Source organism: Triturus cristatus, chromosome 8 (genome assembly GCF_964204655.1).
Source record: "Triturus cristatus chromosome 8, aTriCri1.1, whole genome shotgun sequence".
In the NCBI taxonomy this organism is placed as follows: Eukaryota; Metazoa; Chordata; class Amphibia; order Caudata; family Salamandridae; genus Triturus; species Triturus cristatus.
In genome coordinates, this window is record NC_140591.1 from 64223000 (window position 1) to 64242310 (window position 19311).

General features: G+C 51.3%; 1 protein-coding gene across 1 annotated transcript in view; it reads right to left on the reverse strand.

The window, feature by feature from the left end:
* LOC146801335 (sodium/potassium-transporting ATPase subunit alpha-1-like) overlaps positions 1 to 19311 on the reverse strand; it is a 2293178-nt gene that overhangs the window by 1066021 nt on the left and 1207846 nt on the right. The window contains exon 10 of the mRNA XM_085623701.1: positions 17163 to 17272. Coding sequence (XP_085479827.1) covers positions 17163 to 17272 — 110 coding nt within the window. The remainder of the gene's footprint in view (positions 1 to 17162; positions 17273 to 19311) is intronic.

Consider the following 19311-nt stretch of genomic DNA (forward strand, 5'->3'; position numbering starts at 1 on the left):
ATGAAAACGTAGGCTCTGTCAACTCAGCCAACACTATCTGGGAGGCCTAAAGACAGCAATTAAGGGGTGTGCACTAGCACTAAAGATTGGCTGCATTAGGAACCACAATATTCCATTGACTCAACTAGAAAGCGACCTACTCCACCTAAAAACAGTACATAACACCTCACCCACTGACTCTACGGCCCAGGCTCTCCGAAATAAACAGCTAGAATATAACGCTCTTGCTCGGGAAAAAACTCAGGCCAGACTCCTTCGCACACGTCATAGAGTGTACAAATTGGGTGAATGAGCTGGGAAAATGCTGGCGTTGTTGGAGTGAAGGGAATAGGCAGCCAGATGGGTCCCCTAACTCTTACTTGAGAATGGGACACAGGTGACTGATCCGCAAGAGGTGGCAGAAGCATTTGCAGATCACCTAGAGGTGGTATATTCTTCCAAAATCACCACCTCCTCTGACGACTCACACCAGCTTTTGAATGAAATGCCTCTACCTACTATCTCAGATAGTGACAAAGAAGCCTTGGATGTGGACATAACGGCAGAGGAAATTTGCAAAGCTATATTTGCTGTTAACTCCTGGAAGGCAATGGGACCCAACGGGATTCCCATCGAATTCCTCAAGGGTGTGGCCACTAAAATAGCCCCACATCTCAAGAATACGTATAACGAAAGCCTAGAACAGGGTATGCTCCCTTTAGGTCAAAAACTAGCGTCTATCGCCGTCATACATAAACCTGGTAAACCAGCGACCAGCTGCAGCTCATATAGATCCATCTCTTTAATAAAATCAGAAGCCCAGGTACTGGCAACACTCCTTGCGACACGCCTGATCACAATTCTCCCCTTCCTAATCCATGAGGATCAATCAGGTTTTATACCGGCCGTAATACGGCTTTAAACATTCGTCGAGTCCACAACGTCCTGAGCCGACAACCATATCTACAAGAAGACGCGGTTATATTGTCATTAGATGCCGCAATGGCGTTTGACTCCATAGAGTGGCCTTACTTATTTGAGGTCCTGGCGAAGTTCCGCTTCGGTCATTGATTTCGGCAGTGGGTGGCATTGTTATACTCCGAACTGTTAACCCAAGTTAGAGTGAATAACCATACGTCGTGTTCGTTTAAATTGCAGAGAGGGACCAGACAGGGATGTCCCCTCTCCCCCCTTCTGTTCGCATTGACTTTGGAGCCACTCGCACACTGGATTAGACGTGATGTGTCAACACGGGCATGCGATGGAGTAAAGATAGGGAGGATAAAGTCTTGTTATATGCGGACGATATCTTGATTTACTTGGCATCCCCAAGAGCTTCACTTAATAGCCTTCTCAATGTTATAGTTAACTTTGGTAAGTACTCTGGGTACACTATTAACTGGTCTAAATCAGTACTATATGTTCTACACGGCCCTCCACCTAGACTATCATGTGGATTTGAAATTGATGTGACCACCAAGGGTTTTAAATATTTGGGAATCTATATTACATCTGAATCCAAAATATTCTAGGAGCGTAATCTATTGGGCCCCCTAAGGCAGCTGCAAGAGGACGTTAAACATTGGAGAACGCTGCCCCTGTCCCTCCTGGGAAGAGCAGCCTTATTTAAAATGCTAGCGCTCTCTAGATTTTTATATGTGCTCCAAAATTGCCCATTCCCCATCGCTAACACCTACTTCGCGGCTATAGAGGGAGAAATCTGTACCTTGATCTGGGACGGGAACACGCCTCGCATCGCTCTCCGCAAATTGACAAAGGGGTGGTACGATGGTGGAATTTCCCTTCCCGACCTGCGCTTATACTATTGGGCCACACAATTAGTAGCCACAAAGCACTGGATTCACGGCTCCCCGTCCAATCCGGCCTTCCACCTGGAGAGCTACCAAACTGGGAGAGAAGGATATCTGGGTGCCCTCTATAGTAAGGCCCGGCGGGGCCGATACCTGGGACCTGTGTCACAGACTGTGGTTGTCTGGCATCAAGCAACTAAGCATTTTGGATGGGCAGACAAACTCACAAAATCTACACCGCTTTGGTCCACACAGAGGCTGGGGCTACTCTGTCATCACGTGGGCTTCGATAAATGGGACACTATTGGCATAACGAATATTGGCGACCTTATACACAGGGGCAAACTCACTTTCAAGGAGCTGCAGACCAAACACAACCTAGCATCGGGGGAAAATGTTCAATACTTGCAGATCAGGCACGCACTCCAGACCAATATTCCTGACATGTCCTCCATACCAGACTCTTCTCCTCTAGAGGACCACCCACACTCTAAACCGCTCCTAACAAAAGCTGTATCTTGTACATATCGCAAGCTCTGTAATAACTTACCGGATTCCTTCCAGACCCTCCGGGACCAATGGCAAAGGGACGGAGGGCCCACAGACGAGGAGGACTGGCAAACCGCAGTGATGTCCCGTAGGGAGACTGCGATAAATCATCGCTTTTATCTTAGCCCACTGAAAATCCTACATCGCTCAAACCTCTCAGGGGTACTGCTAGCCTAGATAGGTAGCAGGACAACCGCACTATGTCTTAGAAATTGTGGTCAAGATAGCACCTTTTACCATATTCTCTGGGACTGCCCCGAAATACGCCCCTTATGGAATAATGCGACCCAAAAAAATGAGACACGTTAGGTAAACAAATCACTCTGACACCTCGCTTGGGAATCCTGAACGTATGAGAGGCCAATGATTTGACAGAAATAGAACAATGGGTGGCACTGGGATACCTATTAGTAAAGAGAGCTATTGCGCGACTCTGGGGTTCTAACACATGGCCTTTGACAGTAGGATGGGTGGCAGAAATGGACCGATGCATGATAGCAGAGAAGGAGGTCTACAAAATGCGGGGCTGCCCTATGAAATGGGATCGGAAATGGGGGGGATGGAATGTGTTTGGAGGCAATATTTGTACATCACCAGCTGATGATATGGCAATGCACAGGAGAACCGTACAGTAACACCACTGATTGCTTACAATGTGTAACATGCGATTGTGTATGCACTGTAACTCTTTATTGACATGTACTATGATTCTATAATGATGACTGTGACCTAATTTAATAAAAAGTTATAAAAAAAGAAAGAAAAAAGAACGGAAGCAGCAGAGCTTCTGAAAATGCTGGGAGAAACCACAGGGGACGAACCTTTCAGAGCCATTAGAAGAATAAAATGGACAAACTCTCTTGAAAGGAAACTGCAGGAGTGGGCATCTAAGTGGCAGGCCCGTGGACCATGGGAGACCGAATCAGAGGTGATCAGTCTCTGGGAAGAACTGACAGAAGACATATGGCGGAAGATGGGTACAAATCATTGCAAGAAAACTTTCTGTCTCAAGGCCAATTCTTTAAAGAACCCACAGCCACCGAAGTGCCTGAGACAATGCAAAGGAGCACTAATGAAGGCACTCAGAAGCAGGAAGAAAGGTGGAGCATCGGCAGAGGGGGCCTCCATTGCTGAAATGAGAGCTGCCCTTAGTCGGAAAGTAGGTGAGCAAAAGAGGAAAGAGATGGAGCAAAAATGGGTCATGGTATTTGCCCTGCTAAAGGAAAAGAACAACGCTAAATTATGGAGGTACATCAACTGTTTGAGCTCCCAACCTAGGGGAAAGGAGAACAACATTGCAAGCAACGAGTGGGAAGAATACTTAAGGGGTTTATATACCAGAGGTACACAAGCTACAGAGCAAGCCCAACATCCGGGGAGTAAGCATCCAGACAACCACTCTTCCCAAGCACCCAGACGAAGCACGAAAAATTCCACACTCATGGAAAGGATCCATCCTCTTCCCAATTCACAAGAAAGGCGACCACTCCAACCCTGCAAACTATAGGATAGTGGCCCTGCTGGATGTAGAAGCCAAAGCTTTTGCTAAATTACTACTGAGAGATCTAGAGGATTGGGCTACTAACAACAATCTACTCCCATTCTACCAGACTGGCTTCAGGAAAAACAGTGCAACAACAGACAACATCATGGCCCTGGCCTACATCTCAAAACGTGCTGTGAAAGTCAGGCACCCGCCGCTGTTCTGCTGTTTCATCGACTACAACACGGTCTTTGACACAGTCGATAGGGGCAAACTTTGAAGAAAACTGTCATCCTGGGGGGTACCTCCTAAGCTACTGAGGGCCATCATATCCCTTCACGAGGAGACTTGGGTACAAGTCAAGAAAAGCCCCACAGCTCTATCAGCAAAAGTGGAATCCAACAACGAACTGAAGCAGGGTTGCGTCCTGGCCCCCCTACTATTCAACCTCTATACAGCAGACATGGGGGCAGCCCTGAAAGAAGCAAGTCTAGTTCCACCAAGACTGGGCAAGGAGAGACTGGCAATCCTACAGTACGCAGATGACACCATAGTGATGGACTACACAAGGGTAGGTCACCAAAGAGCCCTTAAAGAGTTGGGGAAGTACAACAAGGAAAATCACCTGACAGTTAATCAAGGTAAAACAAAGATAATGATATTTGGCAAATACCCGCACAAAAACACAAGTGTGGAAGATGGGAGACCACCAAATTGGGACCACCGCAGCCTACAACTACCTCGGAGTTTGGCTAAACGAGAGGGCAACTCGGCAGCTCACACAAAACATCTAACTACCAAAATCAATAGAGTATTTTTTTCAATAAAACTGACTGAGCCAATGCCTGACTAGCCGAACCCATGCTAAAGGTCCTCAGGGCAAAAGTAATTCCAGCCATCAACTACGGACACCTGGCATTTCCAGGAGCTTTAGACAAACATATAGCTGCGATGCCAAAGAGGATGATGGACGGAGCGCTTGAGCAAATCAAACACTCACCCCCAGTCAACTGATCTGGGTTTAATCCATCATCATTCTTTAGCTCACTCCACCACCCCAGTTCAGACATGGCCATATGCAAATCAGTCTAACCCTGTGCCTTTTAGGAACAGTCCAGCCCGAACTGCCAAGCCATGTCTTCCCTGGACCGGAAACAAGCACCCTGGGACCGGTTTCTGGTTCATAACCCTCATCAGCCAGGCTATCTTGAATTCAGTGGCAAAGTGAGCAAGGGACTCACGTCTGGGCATACCCTGCAAACTTAGGGCGAACAAAGCGATACCAAAGGGGATGATGGACAGAGCGCTTGAGCAAATCAAACACTCACCCCAGGTCAACTGATCTGGGTTTAATCCATCATCATTCCTTAGCTCACTCCACCTCCCCAGTTCAGATATGGCCATATACAAATCAGTCTGACCCAGTGCCTCATGGGAACAGTTCAGCCCGAACTGCCAAGCCATGTCTTCCCTGGACCGGAAACAAGCATCCTGGGACCGGTTTCGTGTTCATAACCCTCATCAGCCAGGCCATCTTGAATCCAGTGGCGAAGTGAGCAAGGGACCCACGTCTGGGCATACCCTGCCAACTTAGGGAGAACAAAACGATACCAAAGGGGATGATGGACAGAGCGCTTGAGCAAATCAAACACTCAGACGTGAGTCCCGTGCTCTTCATGCCACTGGAATCAAGCTATCCTGGCTGAAGAGGGGTGGAACCCCAAAACCGGTCCTAGGATGCTTGTTTCCAGTCCATGGAGGACCTGGCCTGGCAGTTCGGGCTGGACTGTTCCAATAGGGCACAGGGTCAAGACTGATTTGCATATGGCTTGGTCCAAACTGGAATGGCATGGTGAGCAAAAAAACGATGGATTTAGGCCCAGATCTCTGTACCGGGGTGAATGTATGACATTGTTCTGCATTCTGTCCATCAACAGTTCTTTTGCATTTGTCACCCTGAGTGGGACGGGTATGCTCAGAAGTGAGTCCCGTGCTGTCCATGCCACTGGAATCAAGCAATCCTGGCTGAAGAGGGGTGAAACCCCGAAACCGGTCCTAGGATGCTTGTTTCCAGTCCAGGGAGGACCTGGCCTGGCAGTTTGAGCTGGACTGTTGGCGGAGAGAGCATGCCAGTATATGGGGAAGAGTGCTTCTGCAAGTTGCCCATACCAGTCCATATGATCCGCACAGTCATCCTGGTGTTCCAGAGGGTTCACAGATCCCTCCCATTCCTCTCTTGAGCACATCCTCAAAGTGCTCTGGCAACAAAATAGAACCTCTGGGTTCAATCAATGCTGGAATTGGGGTTGAGCGATGTCGTCGGGGATTAGGATGGGGCTGGCGCCAGCGGTGGGCGCTGGCAGGACCGCAGGCACCGACTTCAGGTCCGATGCCAGAGGAGGTCGCGTTGCCACAACTAGCGTCGACCCGGATCCGGGATCGAATCCATGAAGCCCCACAGGCACCGTGGCTGGAGCCGATGACTTCAATCTTGATAGGGCCCATTTTAACCCTGCGGGCCCAAGGGATCACCAGCAGGGTCGGCCCGCTCACAATACTCGCCGCATGGTCTCGTAGAACAAGTTACTTAACTTCGGTAATGATATATCTGTAAGAAACATTAGTTAGTTAGATTCCTCACTTTAGAATATCCCCAGGCATCAGCCTGGATCCAGAAAGATTTTCGTCAGCAATACCCTTTCGCGTCGCTAGGCGTCGTCTGCGGCTCTGCGAACGTCGTCGGCGTCGTGCGCTGGGATGACATCGTCGGAGTACTTAGACGCCGCCCTCGCGCACTGACGTCAGTTCTTGTACATAGCTTTTCGCGCCAGGAACGCAGAGCCATGCAAGAGACCGACACTGGTGCCAAAAAATTCTAGGGCCCGAAAGGGATAACCTCAACCCTAGATATCGGTTCGCAGAACGGGGAGGATGGGTGGGTTGGTGAGGAATCTAACTAACTAATGTTTCTTACAGATATATCGTTACCGAAGGTAAGTAACTTGTTCATCTGAAAGAAACACATTACTTAGATTACTCACCTTAGAATAGATACCCCAGCAATACCAAACCCGGTGGTGGGTCTGCGAACCAAGATCACACCAGAAAGTCCTGGAGAACAGAACGGCCAAAGAAGCCGTCTCTCCGGACTTGGCTGTCCAGGCAATAATGTTTGGCAAACGTGTGCAGCGAGGGCCACGTTGCTGCCTGACAAATGTCCTGCAAGGGGACTCCCCGGCCCAGGGCAGTGGTCGCCGCTGTGGCCCAAGTGGAATGGGCCCTCAGCCCTACAGGAGGTTCCTTTTTAGCTAAGGAGTAACAGGCCTTGATACACAAAACGACCCACTGGGAGATGGTTCGTTTATGCACCGCCCACCCCTTCGTAGCGCCCACGTAGCCGACAAAGAGTTGGTTGTCCACCCGGAACTGCTTGGCGCGGTCCAGATAGAAGGACAGCACCCGTTTTGGGTCCAGACGGTGGAGCCTCTCTTCCTCTTTCGAGGGATGCGGAGGCGGAAAGAAGGTGGGCAGCGTAACAGACTGCTTGATGTGAAAGGCAGTCACCACCTTAGGAAGAAAGGAAGGACGAGTCCTGAGAACAACTTAGTCTGGATGGACAGAAATGAAAGGAGGCTTAGAAGAGAGAGCCTGGAGCTCACTCACCCTCCTAGCAGAGGTGATGGCAACCAGGAAGGCAGTCTTAAGTGTCAACAGACGAAGGGGACAATTATGAAGTGGCTCAAAGGGAGCGCACATCAGATATGTCAATACAAGGTTCAAATTCCACTAAGGCATTACGAAAGGGACAGGAGGAAACATGTGAGTAATGCCCTTAAAGAATCGAGAGACAACAGGGGATTTGAAAAGAGAAGGCTGATCAGGAAGTCGTAAGAAAGCAGAAATGGCTGAAAGATATCCTTTAAGGGTGCCCAGAGCAGAGCCCTGCTGGAACAAGGAAAGAAGAAAGAGTAGAACCTCAGAAAGAGGGGCAGAAAGGGGATCCACAGCCTTTGCTGTGCACCATGCCACAAATTTGGTCCACCTGCAGGCGTATACCGATTTTGTGGAGGGACGCCTGGCTGCCAGAATCACATCACAGACTTCAGGAGGCAAGTCAAATGGCATCAACTGTCGCCGCTCAATCTCAACGCATGGAGGTGGAGACTGGCAGGTTCGGGTGGAGGACCGTCCCCTGCTGCTGCGACAGAAGGTCCTCCTGAAGAGGCAGTCGTATCGGGGGATCGATCGACGGACTGAGTAGCTCGGGATACCAGTACCTCCATGCCCAATCCGGAGCCACCAAGATGACTTGGGCCCGGTCGCGCCTGATCTTCTTCAGCACTCTGGGAAGAAGTGGTATAGGCGGAAAGGCGTACAACAGACCGCAACTCCACTCACGACGAAAGGCGTCCCCGAGCGAGTGCCGCCTTGGAAACTCCAACGCGCAGAACTGCTGACATTGCGCGTTCTCTTCTGTGGCGAATAGATCTAACCATGGCTCTCCGCACTGCCGAAAGAGGCCTTGCGCCACGTCCGAGTGTAGACACCATTCGTGATTCATCATGCACCGGCGGCTGAGTTCGTCGGCTCTGGCGTTCAGAGAGCCCGCCAGATGTTGAACCACCAGGGTGATGCCCTGATGTTCCAGCCATGTCCAGAGGCGCAGAGCCTCCTGACAAAGGGTCCACGACCCCACCCCGCCTTGCTTGTTGCAATACCACATGGCGGTGGTGTTGTCCGTAAACACCTGCACTATACTTCCCTGGACAGAGGGAAGGAATGCCTTCAGTGCAAGTCGGATCGCCCTCAGCTCCAGAAGGTTGATATGGAGCCGGGTCTCCGCCGGAGACCAGAGGCCTCTGATCTCTGCCTCTCCCATGTGGCCCCCCCCATCCCAGGAGGGACGCATCCGTCACCACCACGTGCTCCGGTTGGAGTAGGGAGAGGGATCTGCCGCTGACCCAATAGCGGTCCGTGAGCCACCACTGCAACTGTCTTGCAGTGCCCTCTGAGATCAGGACGTGGTCGGACAGGTTGCCTCGATGCTGGGCCCACTGAAACTTCAGGTCCCACTACAGAGCCCGCATCCGCCACCTGGCGTGATGTACCAGCAGGATGCAGGAGGCCATCAGACCCAGAAGCCGCAGCACCAACCTGACCGAAACCCGGGATAGAGGCCGAAAGATGGGAATCAGAGCCTGAATATCCCAGCCCGGGTGCTCTGGAGGATAAGACCGGAACTGCTCAGAATCCAGAACCGCTCAGATGAAGAGGAGCTTCTGGGAGGGACTCAGATGCGACTTCGGCACATTGATGGAGAACCCCAGCAAATGCAGGAGATAGGCCGTAGTCTGGAGGTGGGAGACGACTGCCTGGGGCGAGCCCGCCTTCAACAACCAGTTGTCGAGATAGGGGAAGACTGGAACCCCCAGTCTGCGCAGATGAGCTGCGACCACCGCCATCACTTTCGTGAACACCCGAGGGGCACTGGTGAGGCCGAAGGGGAGCACGGTAAACTGAAAATGCTCCTGGCCCACCGTGAACCGCAGGTAACGCCGGTGGGCCGGCAGGACAGGGATGTGGAAATAGGCGTCCTGCAAGTCTAGCGTTACCATCCAGTCTCCAGGGTCTAGGGCAGCCAGAACCTGAGCTAAGGTGAGCATCTTGAACTTCTCCTTCCGGAGGAAGGCGTTGACGCTCCTGAGGTCCAAAATAGGGCGTAGGCCCCCTTTGCCCTTCTTGGGAACCAGAAAGTAGTGGGAATAACAACCACGACCTACTTCTGGACTAGGAACGCGCTCGATGGCCCCCTTGGCCAAGAGGGCCGTAACTTCCTCCTGTAGAAGGTTCAAGTGATCCCCCGACATGCGGTGGTACTGCGGTGGCATGGCTGGAGGGGTCTCCTCGAAGGGGAGGGAGTAGCCCCTTTGGACGATTTGCAGCACCCACCTGTCCGATGTGATGGAACACCAGTGGAGCAGGTGATGGCGAACTCTGCCTCCCACTGGCGTAGAATGGGCCTGAAAGCACGGACTAGGAGGGCTTTGAGGCGGATGCTGCCGGGGTAGATGTGGACTGACCGGCACGTTGTCCCACTGTACCGCCTCGGCGGAATCCACGTCCGCGACCGCGTGGAGGTTAGTTCTGCGGCCTGTGGCTAGGCGGACGTGAGAGGGCGCCCCCTCCTTGGCCACGAAAGGGGCGAAAAGTGGAAATTTGCAGGCGCGGGCCGAGAGGCCCAAGGACTTGGCCGTAGCCCGGGAGTCCTTAAAGCGCTCCAGCGCACTATCCGCCTTGTCGCCAAAAAGGCGACTGCCATCGAAGGGCATATCCATGAGGGTGCTCTGGACATCCCCCGAAAAACTTGTGGACTGCAGCCAGGCGTGGCGGCGGAGCGCCACTGTGGTCGACATCGCCCTACCCAGCGAGTCCTTAGTGTCTAGTCCACATCGGATAGCGTGCAGCGCTGCATTCCGCCCCTCGGCAAGAGCCTGGGTGAGCCATGTCCGGGCCTCCTCCGGACACTGGGGCAGCACGTCCTCCACCGTATCTCACAGGGAGTGGGAGTAACGGTCCAAGAAACAAGCGGTGTTAATAGACCGCAGTCCCAAACTAAGGGAGGAGAGCAGCTTCTTACCAAACTATTCTAGTCTCTTGGAATCCCGATCCGGGGGAGCGGACGGGAAGGAGGTCTGGGAAGTAGAGGCCTGGATAACCAGGCTCTTGGGCGTGGGGTGCATGGACAGAAAACTGGGGTCGCCCGGTGCAGGGCGGTGGCGCCGGGCCACGTTCCAGTCCACAGGAGGTACTGTGGAGGGCTTGGACCAGGTGCCTTTCAGAACGTCCACTAGTGCATCATTAAACTGCAGCAGAGGCTCAGAGGAGCTTGCTGAGGGTTGGAGCACTTCAGTGAGGAGGTTAGTCCTCACGGCCACAGCAGGTAGCTCCAGCCCAAGGGCTTCGGCCGCCTTGCGCAGCACCACAGAAAATGCAGCACCTTCCTCCAAAGCCACTGTCGGAGGAGAGATGAAGCCAGTGTCAGGGGCGGTGTCAAGGCCACTGGCATCCCCCAGCTCGTCTGCCCAGTCCTGTGATAACTGGCCCTGTCGGGTGTAGGAGAGTAGGGTCTGCTTCCTATGGTCACCCCCACTTTTTGCTTTTGATTTACTGGTTTTCGACTTAGATGTGGCTGTGGGCCTGCTAATCAGACCCACAGCCCAGCTGTTCTCTCTCTAAATTCATACTATGTGCTTTAGGTACATAACCCAATTGGTAAGGATCACCTTTTGAAGCCCTGTACAGAGTACCTTAGGTACCAGGGCATAGGTGTACCCTAGGCCTACCCGGGGATGCAGCATGTATTATGCCACCCCTGGCTGGCCTCCCATCATGACACAACTGGCTGATCACTCAGCTAGGGCAAGGTCGTGTAATCACCCCTTGCTTAGGTATAGTATCCCTATGCCTACCTTATATATAGACACATGGGTAACCTGTAAGACACTCCTATGGCAGGCCTTAACAATCCTGGAGGCAGAGTGCTTGGTAACATGTGAGATGGTGCTCTAGCATGAGCTGAGCCTGTCTGCAGCTTTCGGAACCATGTCCTTATAGCTGTTCTATGATATCGCCTACCATATACTCTTAAAGTGCCTTATAATCCTTGCGGTTATGGTAACTATGGTTTGGCTTTATCAAAACATGTCGTGTAAGGTGTCTAACACTTTGGAATACTACCCCCACACCATTTCTGGCAGTGAGGATATTATTCCTCCCTTCTAGAGGGAGAAGACATGTTAAGGTCCTGCTTACCCGGCTAAAGTTAACCAGAGCCCCAGCATCACAAAATGGATGCTGCTGCCGCAACACAAGTCTGACCTCCTGCTGCTGGGAGTCATCCCGGCAAGGGAGGCTTGGACAATAGGTTTCCTGCCTTGGGAGGTGCTAGCACCACCCCAGACAGGACTTAGTGTATTGGGGCCGGGAGGGATGAAAGAAACGAGACACCGCCCGGGGCACACAAGGTGTCCCATGCATAGCCCAGTTCAAACCGGTGCTGGGGCACTCCAGCCCCAGTCCTGGTGCGAAACTGGACAAAGGGAAGGGGGTGTAGCCACCCCCCTCCCTGGGTCCACCCATAGGAGGGACCCAGCCGGTAGTCCAGCCCCCAGATTAGTATAAGAGTGGGAGCTGGGTCCTTAGGACTTTGGATTATCCTGAACTGAAACTAGGCACGAAACTCTGGACCTTCGACCTTCGACAAGAAGAAGACTGAAGAATCTACCTTGTGGCCAAGGAGTGGCCACCCTGTGCAAACAGGCACCATCAAGCGACCTGCCGTTTGCTTTGCCCAAGTTCTACGAGGAACCGACTGCAGAGCCTGACCAGCGCCTTGACCCCCAGACTTCTTCGACCCTGATCCACATCCACAGCCGAGCTGAGATCCGTGGAGGCGACGAGAGACGTGGGACCGGCTACCTGGGAAAATTGGCGAGTAACTTCCAGCGCAGCTTCTGAGGCATCCTCGAAGTTGTGCTCTGGGGATTGAGAAGCCCCAACCCCAAGCACCATCTGCACCGAAGATCAGCCCTCCACACTCCACGAGTCCTGCGTGGGGCCCTTCTGCATTTTCCTGCTTGCCGCGTCTGTCCGGTTACTGGTCCGTTGGCTAGTAGGCTCAGTGACGACGAACCCATAACTTTCCACTGCTGGTTTGGTTCCTCCAGACTGGCTCCTGCTTCCCTGTAAAAGAGAAGTACCCCAGACCTTCCTGGTCTGCACCAGAAGCAAACTTCGATTTCCGCATGGGTTGCCTTTGCCAAGGCTTGTTGACTCCAATCGGGACGTCGACTCCGCCATCAGCAAGATCCTTTCTGGGACAGCTCGTACCCCGGTCCTGGTCGTCCTCGACATCGCCGGGTCCCCGTGGCTGCAGAGACAAGCTTCAAGACATCACCTGTATTCAGCCCGACATCGCCTGGTTCCTTCCTGATTCCACCTGGTCACAGGCTAGTGACCCAGACTTTGTCTCCTCCGCTTGCAGGTGTCCTTCCTTCAAGATCTAGCCTTGGGTCCCCCGGACATCTTCCTCCTGGCCGCCTGCCAGCATCTTTTCTTCAGGCATCCATAGGATCCAGCAACGACATCCGACACATCTTCACACCTATGCACCCGTCTCCCGTGGGTGAGGTAACGCGAGTACTCCGGTGCTCCAGTGGATATTGATTATCCAAGTGTCTAAGTCCTGAGTTGCTTCCTCCTAATTACTTCGGAAGTGTCCTTATTCCTCTGATTTCTAAGTATCACATTCCCATTGACTTTAATGTAACCCGCGTGTGTGTTTCCACACTGCACACGCCTCCCGTGGGCCTACCATTTCCTAACTATTGGTAGGGTAGTGTAGCCCCAGCGATTCCCTAGGCCCTAGGCCTACTTCCTGTTCGTGACGTGGTACTTATACCACTTTCTTAGTATATGGTTTGTGTGGCCCCTGGGCCTAGCTGTATTTTTACTGTGTAACTTAATGCATGCTACTTAAGAGATTGTTGTACTTAGACCTCTGACCTCATAAAGAGTGCTGAGGGTATATGCTAGAATAAATACATTCTACTTTTATATATATCTGGTGTGGTGTCCTTTCATTTGGTATTCAAGGGATTGTAGTGGTATAACAGCTGGCTTCACATGCCATACAGAGTTTAGCCTAAGACTGCTCTTGTCCATGCTACCACTAGGATAGCTGGTCTATAAGGTTGACTTTACAACCAATCACCATAAGGGTTGTTTGGACTGATACAAGGGGTACACTAGAACTAGTGACATCATATATCAGGCCAACTTCTCACATCGGGCCAGAGGGTCCTCAGAACCCTCCCAGTCGTCACCGTCATCTGATTCCTGGTAGACAGGTGGAATGATCGGAGCCGGGCGGAAGATGATATTGCCACCCATCGGCGTCGGACGCGGTGCCGGGCGGCGCTGCTCCGACGCCAGGCCCGGACCGGGACTGAACTGGGGAACTGCGTCGTCCGAAGGCGGCGCTGAAGGTGATACCGGAGTCGGCGCCGGCGGAGGGGTCGTGAGGTCGACCGGCGCCGACTGGGATCCAGGCCTGGATCCCACGGGGGCCTACGGCGTCGGGACCGAAGTCGGCGACGGCGCCAGGGCTGGAGCCGCCGACTCGCTAGGCCTCCCAGTCGAGCTCGCGAGCCCGAACGCGCGCCGACAGGCATCGATGGCAGAGCCAGGCCCCTCATGGCCGAGAGGAAGGCACTGACCTCCGCCGGAGTCGCGTCGGTCCCAGGGACCGGTGGGTATGGGGACGGACGCGACACCTGCGGCTCCGACGCGCGGTTCCACCCGAACCCTCAGCCGAGTCCCGCAACTGGCGAGGGGAGTCCGAAGAGCGATGTCGCCTCTTGGACTTCTTACTATGCTTCGACTTACCCGAAGACTTGGAACCAGACGAGTGGTGGTGATGACTGACGGAAGTCCCGCCTAGCCTTCGAAGTCAGGGCCCGGCAGTCGAGGCATGACGTGGAATCGTGGTCGGCCCCAGGGCAGTAGAGGCACCGGCGGTGGTGGTCCGTAACCGACATCAGTCGGTCACAGGAGTCACAGGGTTTGAAACCAGGCATCCTACCGGCACCAGAGTCGAGTCGACAGAATAGACCAAAAGAGTCAAAAGGTTTAGTCAAAAAATGACTAATAGGGTATGCTCTTCCCGGATCGGCGCTGTCTGGCGCAGAAAAAAGAAGAACTGACGTCAGCGCGTGAGGGCGGCGTCTAAGTACTCCGACGACGTCATCCCGGCGCACGACAGGGGTATTGCTGACGAAAATCTTTCCGGATCCAGCCTGACGCCTGGGGATATTCTAAGGTGAGGAATCTAACTAATGTGTTTCAGATACATTATTTTATCTCAGCGGGGGCCACTCCGGCTCCCGGAAAGAAAGGGAGGCGCGAAGTTGACCCTGGCTCTGGCTCTGCAGAACCGTGCCTAGAGCGTTGGTGCTCCTTACTTCTCTCGTCGACAGACAACAGCCAAGGTGAAGATGAAGTCCGCATGGACTTTTTCTTCTTGTGCCTCTTCCCCGAGTGTCCCAAGGAATTCGAGTGGGTGAAGAGGACTTGGGCTCCTGGAGTGGTCCTATGACCTCCTCTTCTTTGATAGGGACCTCAACAGAGTTTCGCTGGACGGTGTCAACTGCTGGGCCGCAAGGAGCTTTATCGCACGCTCCCGCAAGGCCTTCGGAGCCATGGCCCAGCTGTCCAAGCATCACTTTGAATCGTGGTCGCGCTCGATACACCAGAGGCAGACGAGGTGGGGGTCAGTAACGACATCATGCGGTGGCAGACACAGCACAGTTTGAAACATGTCTTCCTCGAAGGCATCCTCGCACACGAAGTAGGAAAAAATTCTGATTCGACAAAAAGTTGAGAAAAAACCGACATAGGGGTAGCTCTTCCCAGCTCACCACTTAACTGGCGCGGAAAAAAAATAATTGACGTCCGCGTGCGCCTTATATAGGCACAGCGACGTCATAGCTGACGACGTCACGCGGTGCCGAATGGAGCCACCTGATGGTGCACGCAAGGGGTATTGCTCAGCAAACGTTTCTGGATCCAGCCTGACGCCTGGGAAATTCAAAGGTAAGGAATCTGCAGCTAGACGTCTCTATCAGATACCAATGCCACCTTATTTCAGGAACTTCAGTTTGACATCTATGCTCAGGTCGATTGGGCTTTTCCTCCTCCTCTTCTGCATCTTTTATTACCACATATAGGATATGTATGTCAGCATACTTTGTGGCGCCTTGATTTTCTGACTGAACCTTTTCATCATAAAAGAAATATTGATTTAGTGCATATCCGGTTCATCATGCTTGTCATCACACTCCTGCCTCGAGGATGTCTACTACATGATGCTCCTCCTAGCATGGCACTGATGAAACCATGAGGGATTCTAGAGCCAGAACAGATGACAAAGGAGAAGCTGCAGGAGCAGATGATACCAAAGAACAGGAAAATCTGGAGGTGGGTGTATAACATCTGTAATTGACTGTAAGCTTGTTGATGAAGTGCTTGTCAAAGGGTGGATGTCAATCTGCCATTGTGAAGGTATCGCTCATGATTGAGCGCTTTATCAAAGAGCATGAAAGCACCATGGACAACATAGATCATTGTACTGCAGCCACTGACGGATGTGTCATCAACAAAGGAGCAGTGACCGTCAATGGTGGATGTTTCTTCAATGGTGTTGGCTTTAATGGGTGTCCCCTTACTGATGGCGTGGAAGGTTGACATGCCTTAGTCCTCATTGACTTTACCATCATCAATTAATGCACTATGCTCTGTCATCGCCATCCTCATCTTAATTCTCAACTATTGTATACCTGACTGAATTGGTACCACCTTTCTTTAGTGGCAAATCTGACCCTGGAAACAACAACCTATAGTTTTCTGAGTATGTTTCTTATGCAGCTCACTCTCATTTTACCTGCCACCAGCTGACAACAGCTGCCGGGCCCAAACCAGTAGTGTCAGAGGGTACGTAAGTGAATGAGAAAATCTTTGCCTTTGACTTCTCTGAAGCTGGTTCAGAAGTTCTTTTCTGATCTGCAGAGCTGAAAACCTCAACCTTCTCTTCGAGGTTTGTAAAACCAACCTTCTCTCCCTGGCCTTAAATGTCTTAGTGGAGAAGATTTTCCAATTGTTACATTTCTTAGGGTTGTGACCATAGTTGCATTCCAAGTGAAGGCACTTGGTGTGCAAATTATCCATGTAGGTGTTTCTTTCTCCACAAGCTTTACAAGTGATGCTAAGGGTGACAGGATAGCCACCATTCTCAGGTGAGGTGAGTCAGCAGAAGCTGGCTCGGGACTGACATTATCAGGAAATAGGTAAGTATCCGATTCACCCTCTTTGGAGAAGGGTTTACATGATTAATACATAGGCTGATCATCATCAGCAACCTCCTTTTGCTGGTGTGGGAGCTGTGGAGGGCGTGCAAAGTAAGGAATTGGCATAAGTTTGAAGGAGCGACCCTTATAGACAGCTCATTCTGCCACCTCCAGGGAGTCACTGTGGAGGCACACGGTGCCACCTATTGGCTCACAGGAGCACCGACGTAAAATGTTTCAGATCCAGTTTGGCACCTGGGGATATTCTTAAGGTGAGGAATCTGCCACTAGAATCATCAATTATAAATCAATTTTTACACATAAAAAAAAAGTTCGCCAACATCTCAAGAGACCCAACAATGCATGCTGGTAACTTATTTTGACCATACTTTTTGTCAGAATGGTCTTAATTCGACCAATGTTGGTGTCCTCACTCACCTTATTGATGGGAAGGATGTCCTGTCCTGCTTGGAAGACTGCACGGTTGCAAAGACCAGCTATACGGGCCAGGGCCAACCAAGTTGCAGAGGTCTTGTTGAAGGAAGAGCCTAGAAAAGAAGCACTGCTCGATTGAGACTTTACCAAAATAAAAATCAGAAATGACATTATCAAGGAAGTCACTTTATTTTTTACTTCTAAACGTTTTAATATTTTTTATATTTTGAATTAAAGAAAAGAAAGTGCATCATATTCAATATAATGCCACACCAACGTTTGACACAGAGTAGGAAAAACAGAAAATAGCCAGCAAAAGCTGTCTAGGTACCTGTATAGAAACACTTCACAAAGCCCTCCCATACCATAGGCAAAACACAACACTGCTTTCTTTCAATAGGAGAAACGTTTTTAAAGCAAATACAATAAGTTGTATAAATGAACATGAACAGTGCTTGCTCAGAGTCAGAGGACATGAAGGAGCAAAAAAATAACAAGCATTGGCAAAGCCAATCAGTCTTCCATTACAGATGGCTTAGCTGATGCTTGTAAGGATAAGTTAATTACCTGTAATCCTAGTTCTGTTCCAGGGGTATACTCATCAAAGTCATAATCACTGAATAGTCCCACCCATCTATGCAGCCTGTGGGCCAATTGACTGCTATTACCTGTTTTCTTTTTCTGAAAAGAAAGGGCTATGGTGGAACACTATTGCAGTGTATGTTTTCTATTACAGCATTTATATGTGGGATTATTTTTATGCAAAGGAAATCCGTGTAATTTTGGCATTTTAGCCTATTGGAACTATAATAGGCTGCATATTTATGTGTGTATGCATGTATATATGTATTTTTGGAAGTACTATGTACTTGTGGTTATAAACATACACATATATATGTATTTTTATTTATGCTCTGGGGTCCCCGCATGTGGGCGGTGTAGGAGAGTAGGGTCTGCAATCCTATGATCACCCAGATTTTTTGCTTTTGCTTCATTGGTTTACGACTTTCTCCGGCTGTGGGCCTGCCAATCAGACCCACAGCCTAGCTGTTCTCTCTCGAAATTAACACACATGTACATTAGGTGCATCCACTAATTGGAACTGGGCCGCCTTGTCAGTCCCTGTCTCAGCATACCACAGGTATCCAGGGCATCGGTGTACCCAGGGCCTACCCGGGGCTGAAGCATGTATTATGCCACCCCTGGAATGGCCGCCCAAATCTGACACAACTGGCTGCACGACAGCTGGGGCCACGTGGTGTAATCACCCGTTGCTGTAGGTGTAGTATTCCTACACCTAAACCCTAAAATGGACACATGGATTCCTATCAGTCACTCCTATAGCAGGCCCTATCAATCCTGAAGGCAGAGTGCAGGGAATCATGTGGGACGGTGCTCTGGCGCGAGCTGAGCCCGTCGACGGCTTGCGGAACCAAGTCCTAATAGCCGTTCCATGGTGACGCGGGCCAACTACTTTTAATGCAATTGCTAACTTTGGCCTCACCTCACCTATACATGTCGAGTAAGGTGTCATACGAATGGGAATACGAACCCCTCGCCAGTCCTGGTGACGGGGTTAGCATTCCCCCCTTTTAGAGGGACACGACATGGAAGTAACCTTGAACCCCGGTTAAAGTTGACTCAAGCCTCAGCATCACAAAATGGATGCTGCCACCAGACACAAGTCTGACCTCCCGCTGCTGGGGGACCTTCCAGCAAGGGGAGCTTGGACAAAGGGTTTCCTGTCGAGGGCGGTGTTAGCACCATCCCAGACAGGGTTTGTGTATCCCAGGTAGGCAGGGCTGAAAGGAAGGTGATTGCAAGTGGCACCCCGGTGCTCACTGTGCATAGCTCGGCTCAAACCAGTTTCGGGGGCACACCAGCCCCTGAGCTGGCGCGAAGCCGGACAAAGGATAGGGGTGTAACCACCCCCCTCCTGGCTCCACCCATAGGTAGAACCTAGTCACGGGCCAGCCCCTTTTCTTAGAATAAAGGTAGGAGCGAGTCCCCTTCCCAAATTGGATAATCAGATAATCGGATAACTCCGAATCACGAACCACTTTCCACGAAAGGAACTCTTGACTATTTCTGAAGACTCTCCCTTGTGGCTAAGGAGTAGCCACCCTGCACCAGCAGGCACCACCTAAGCGCT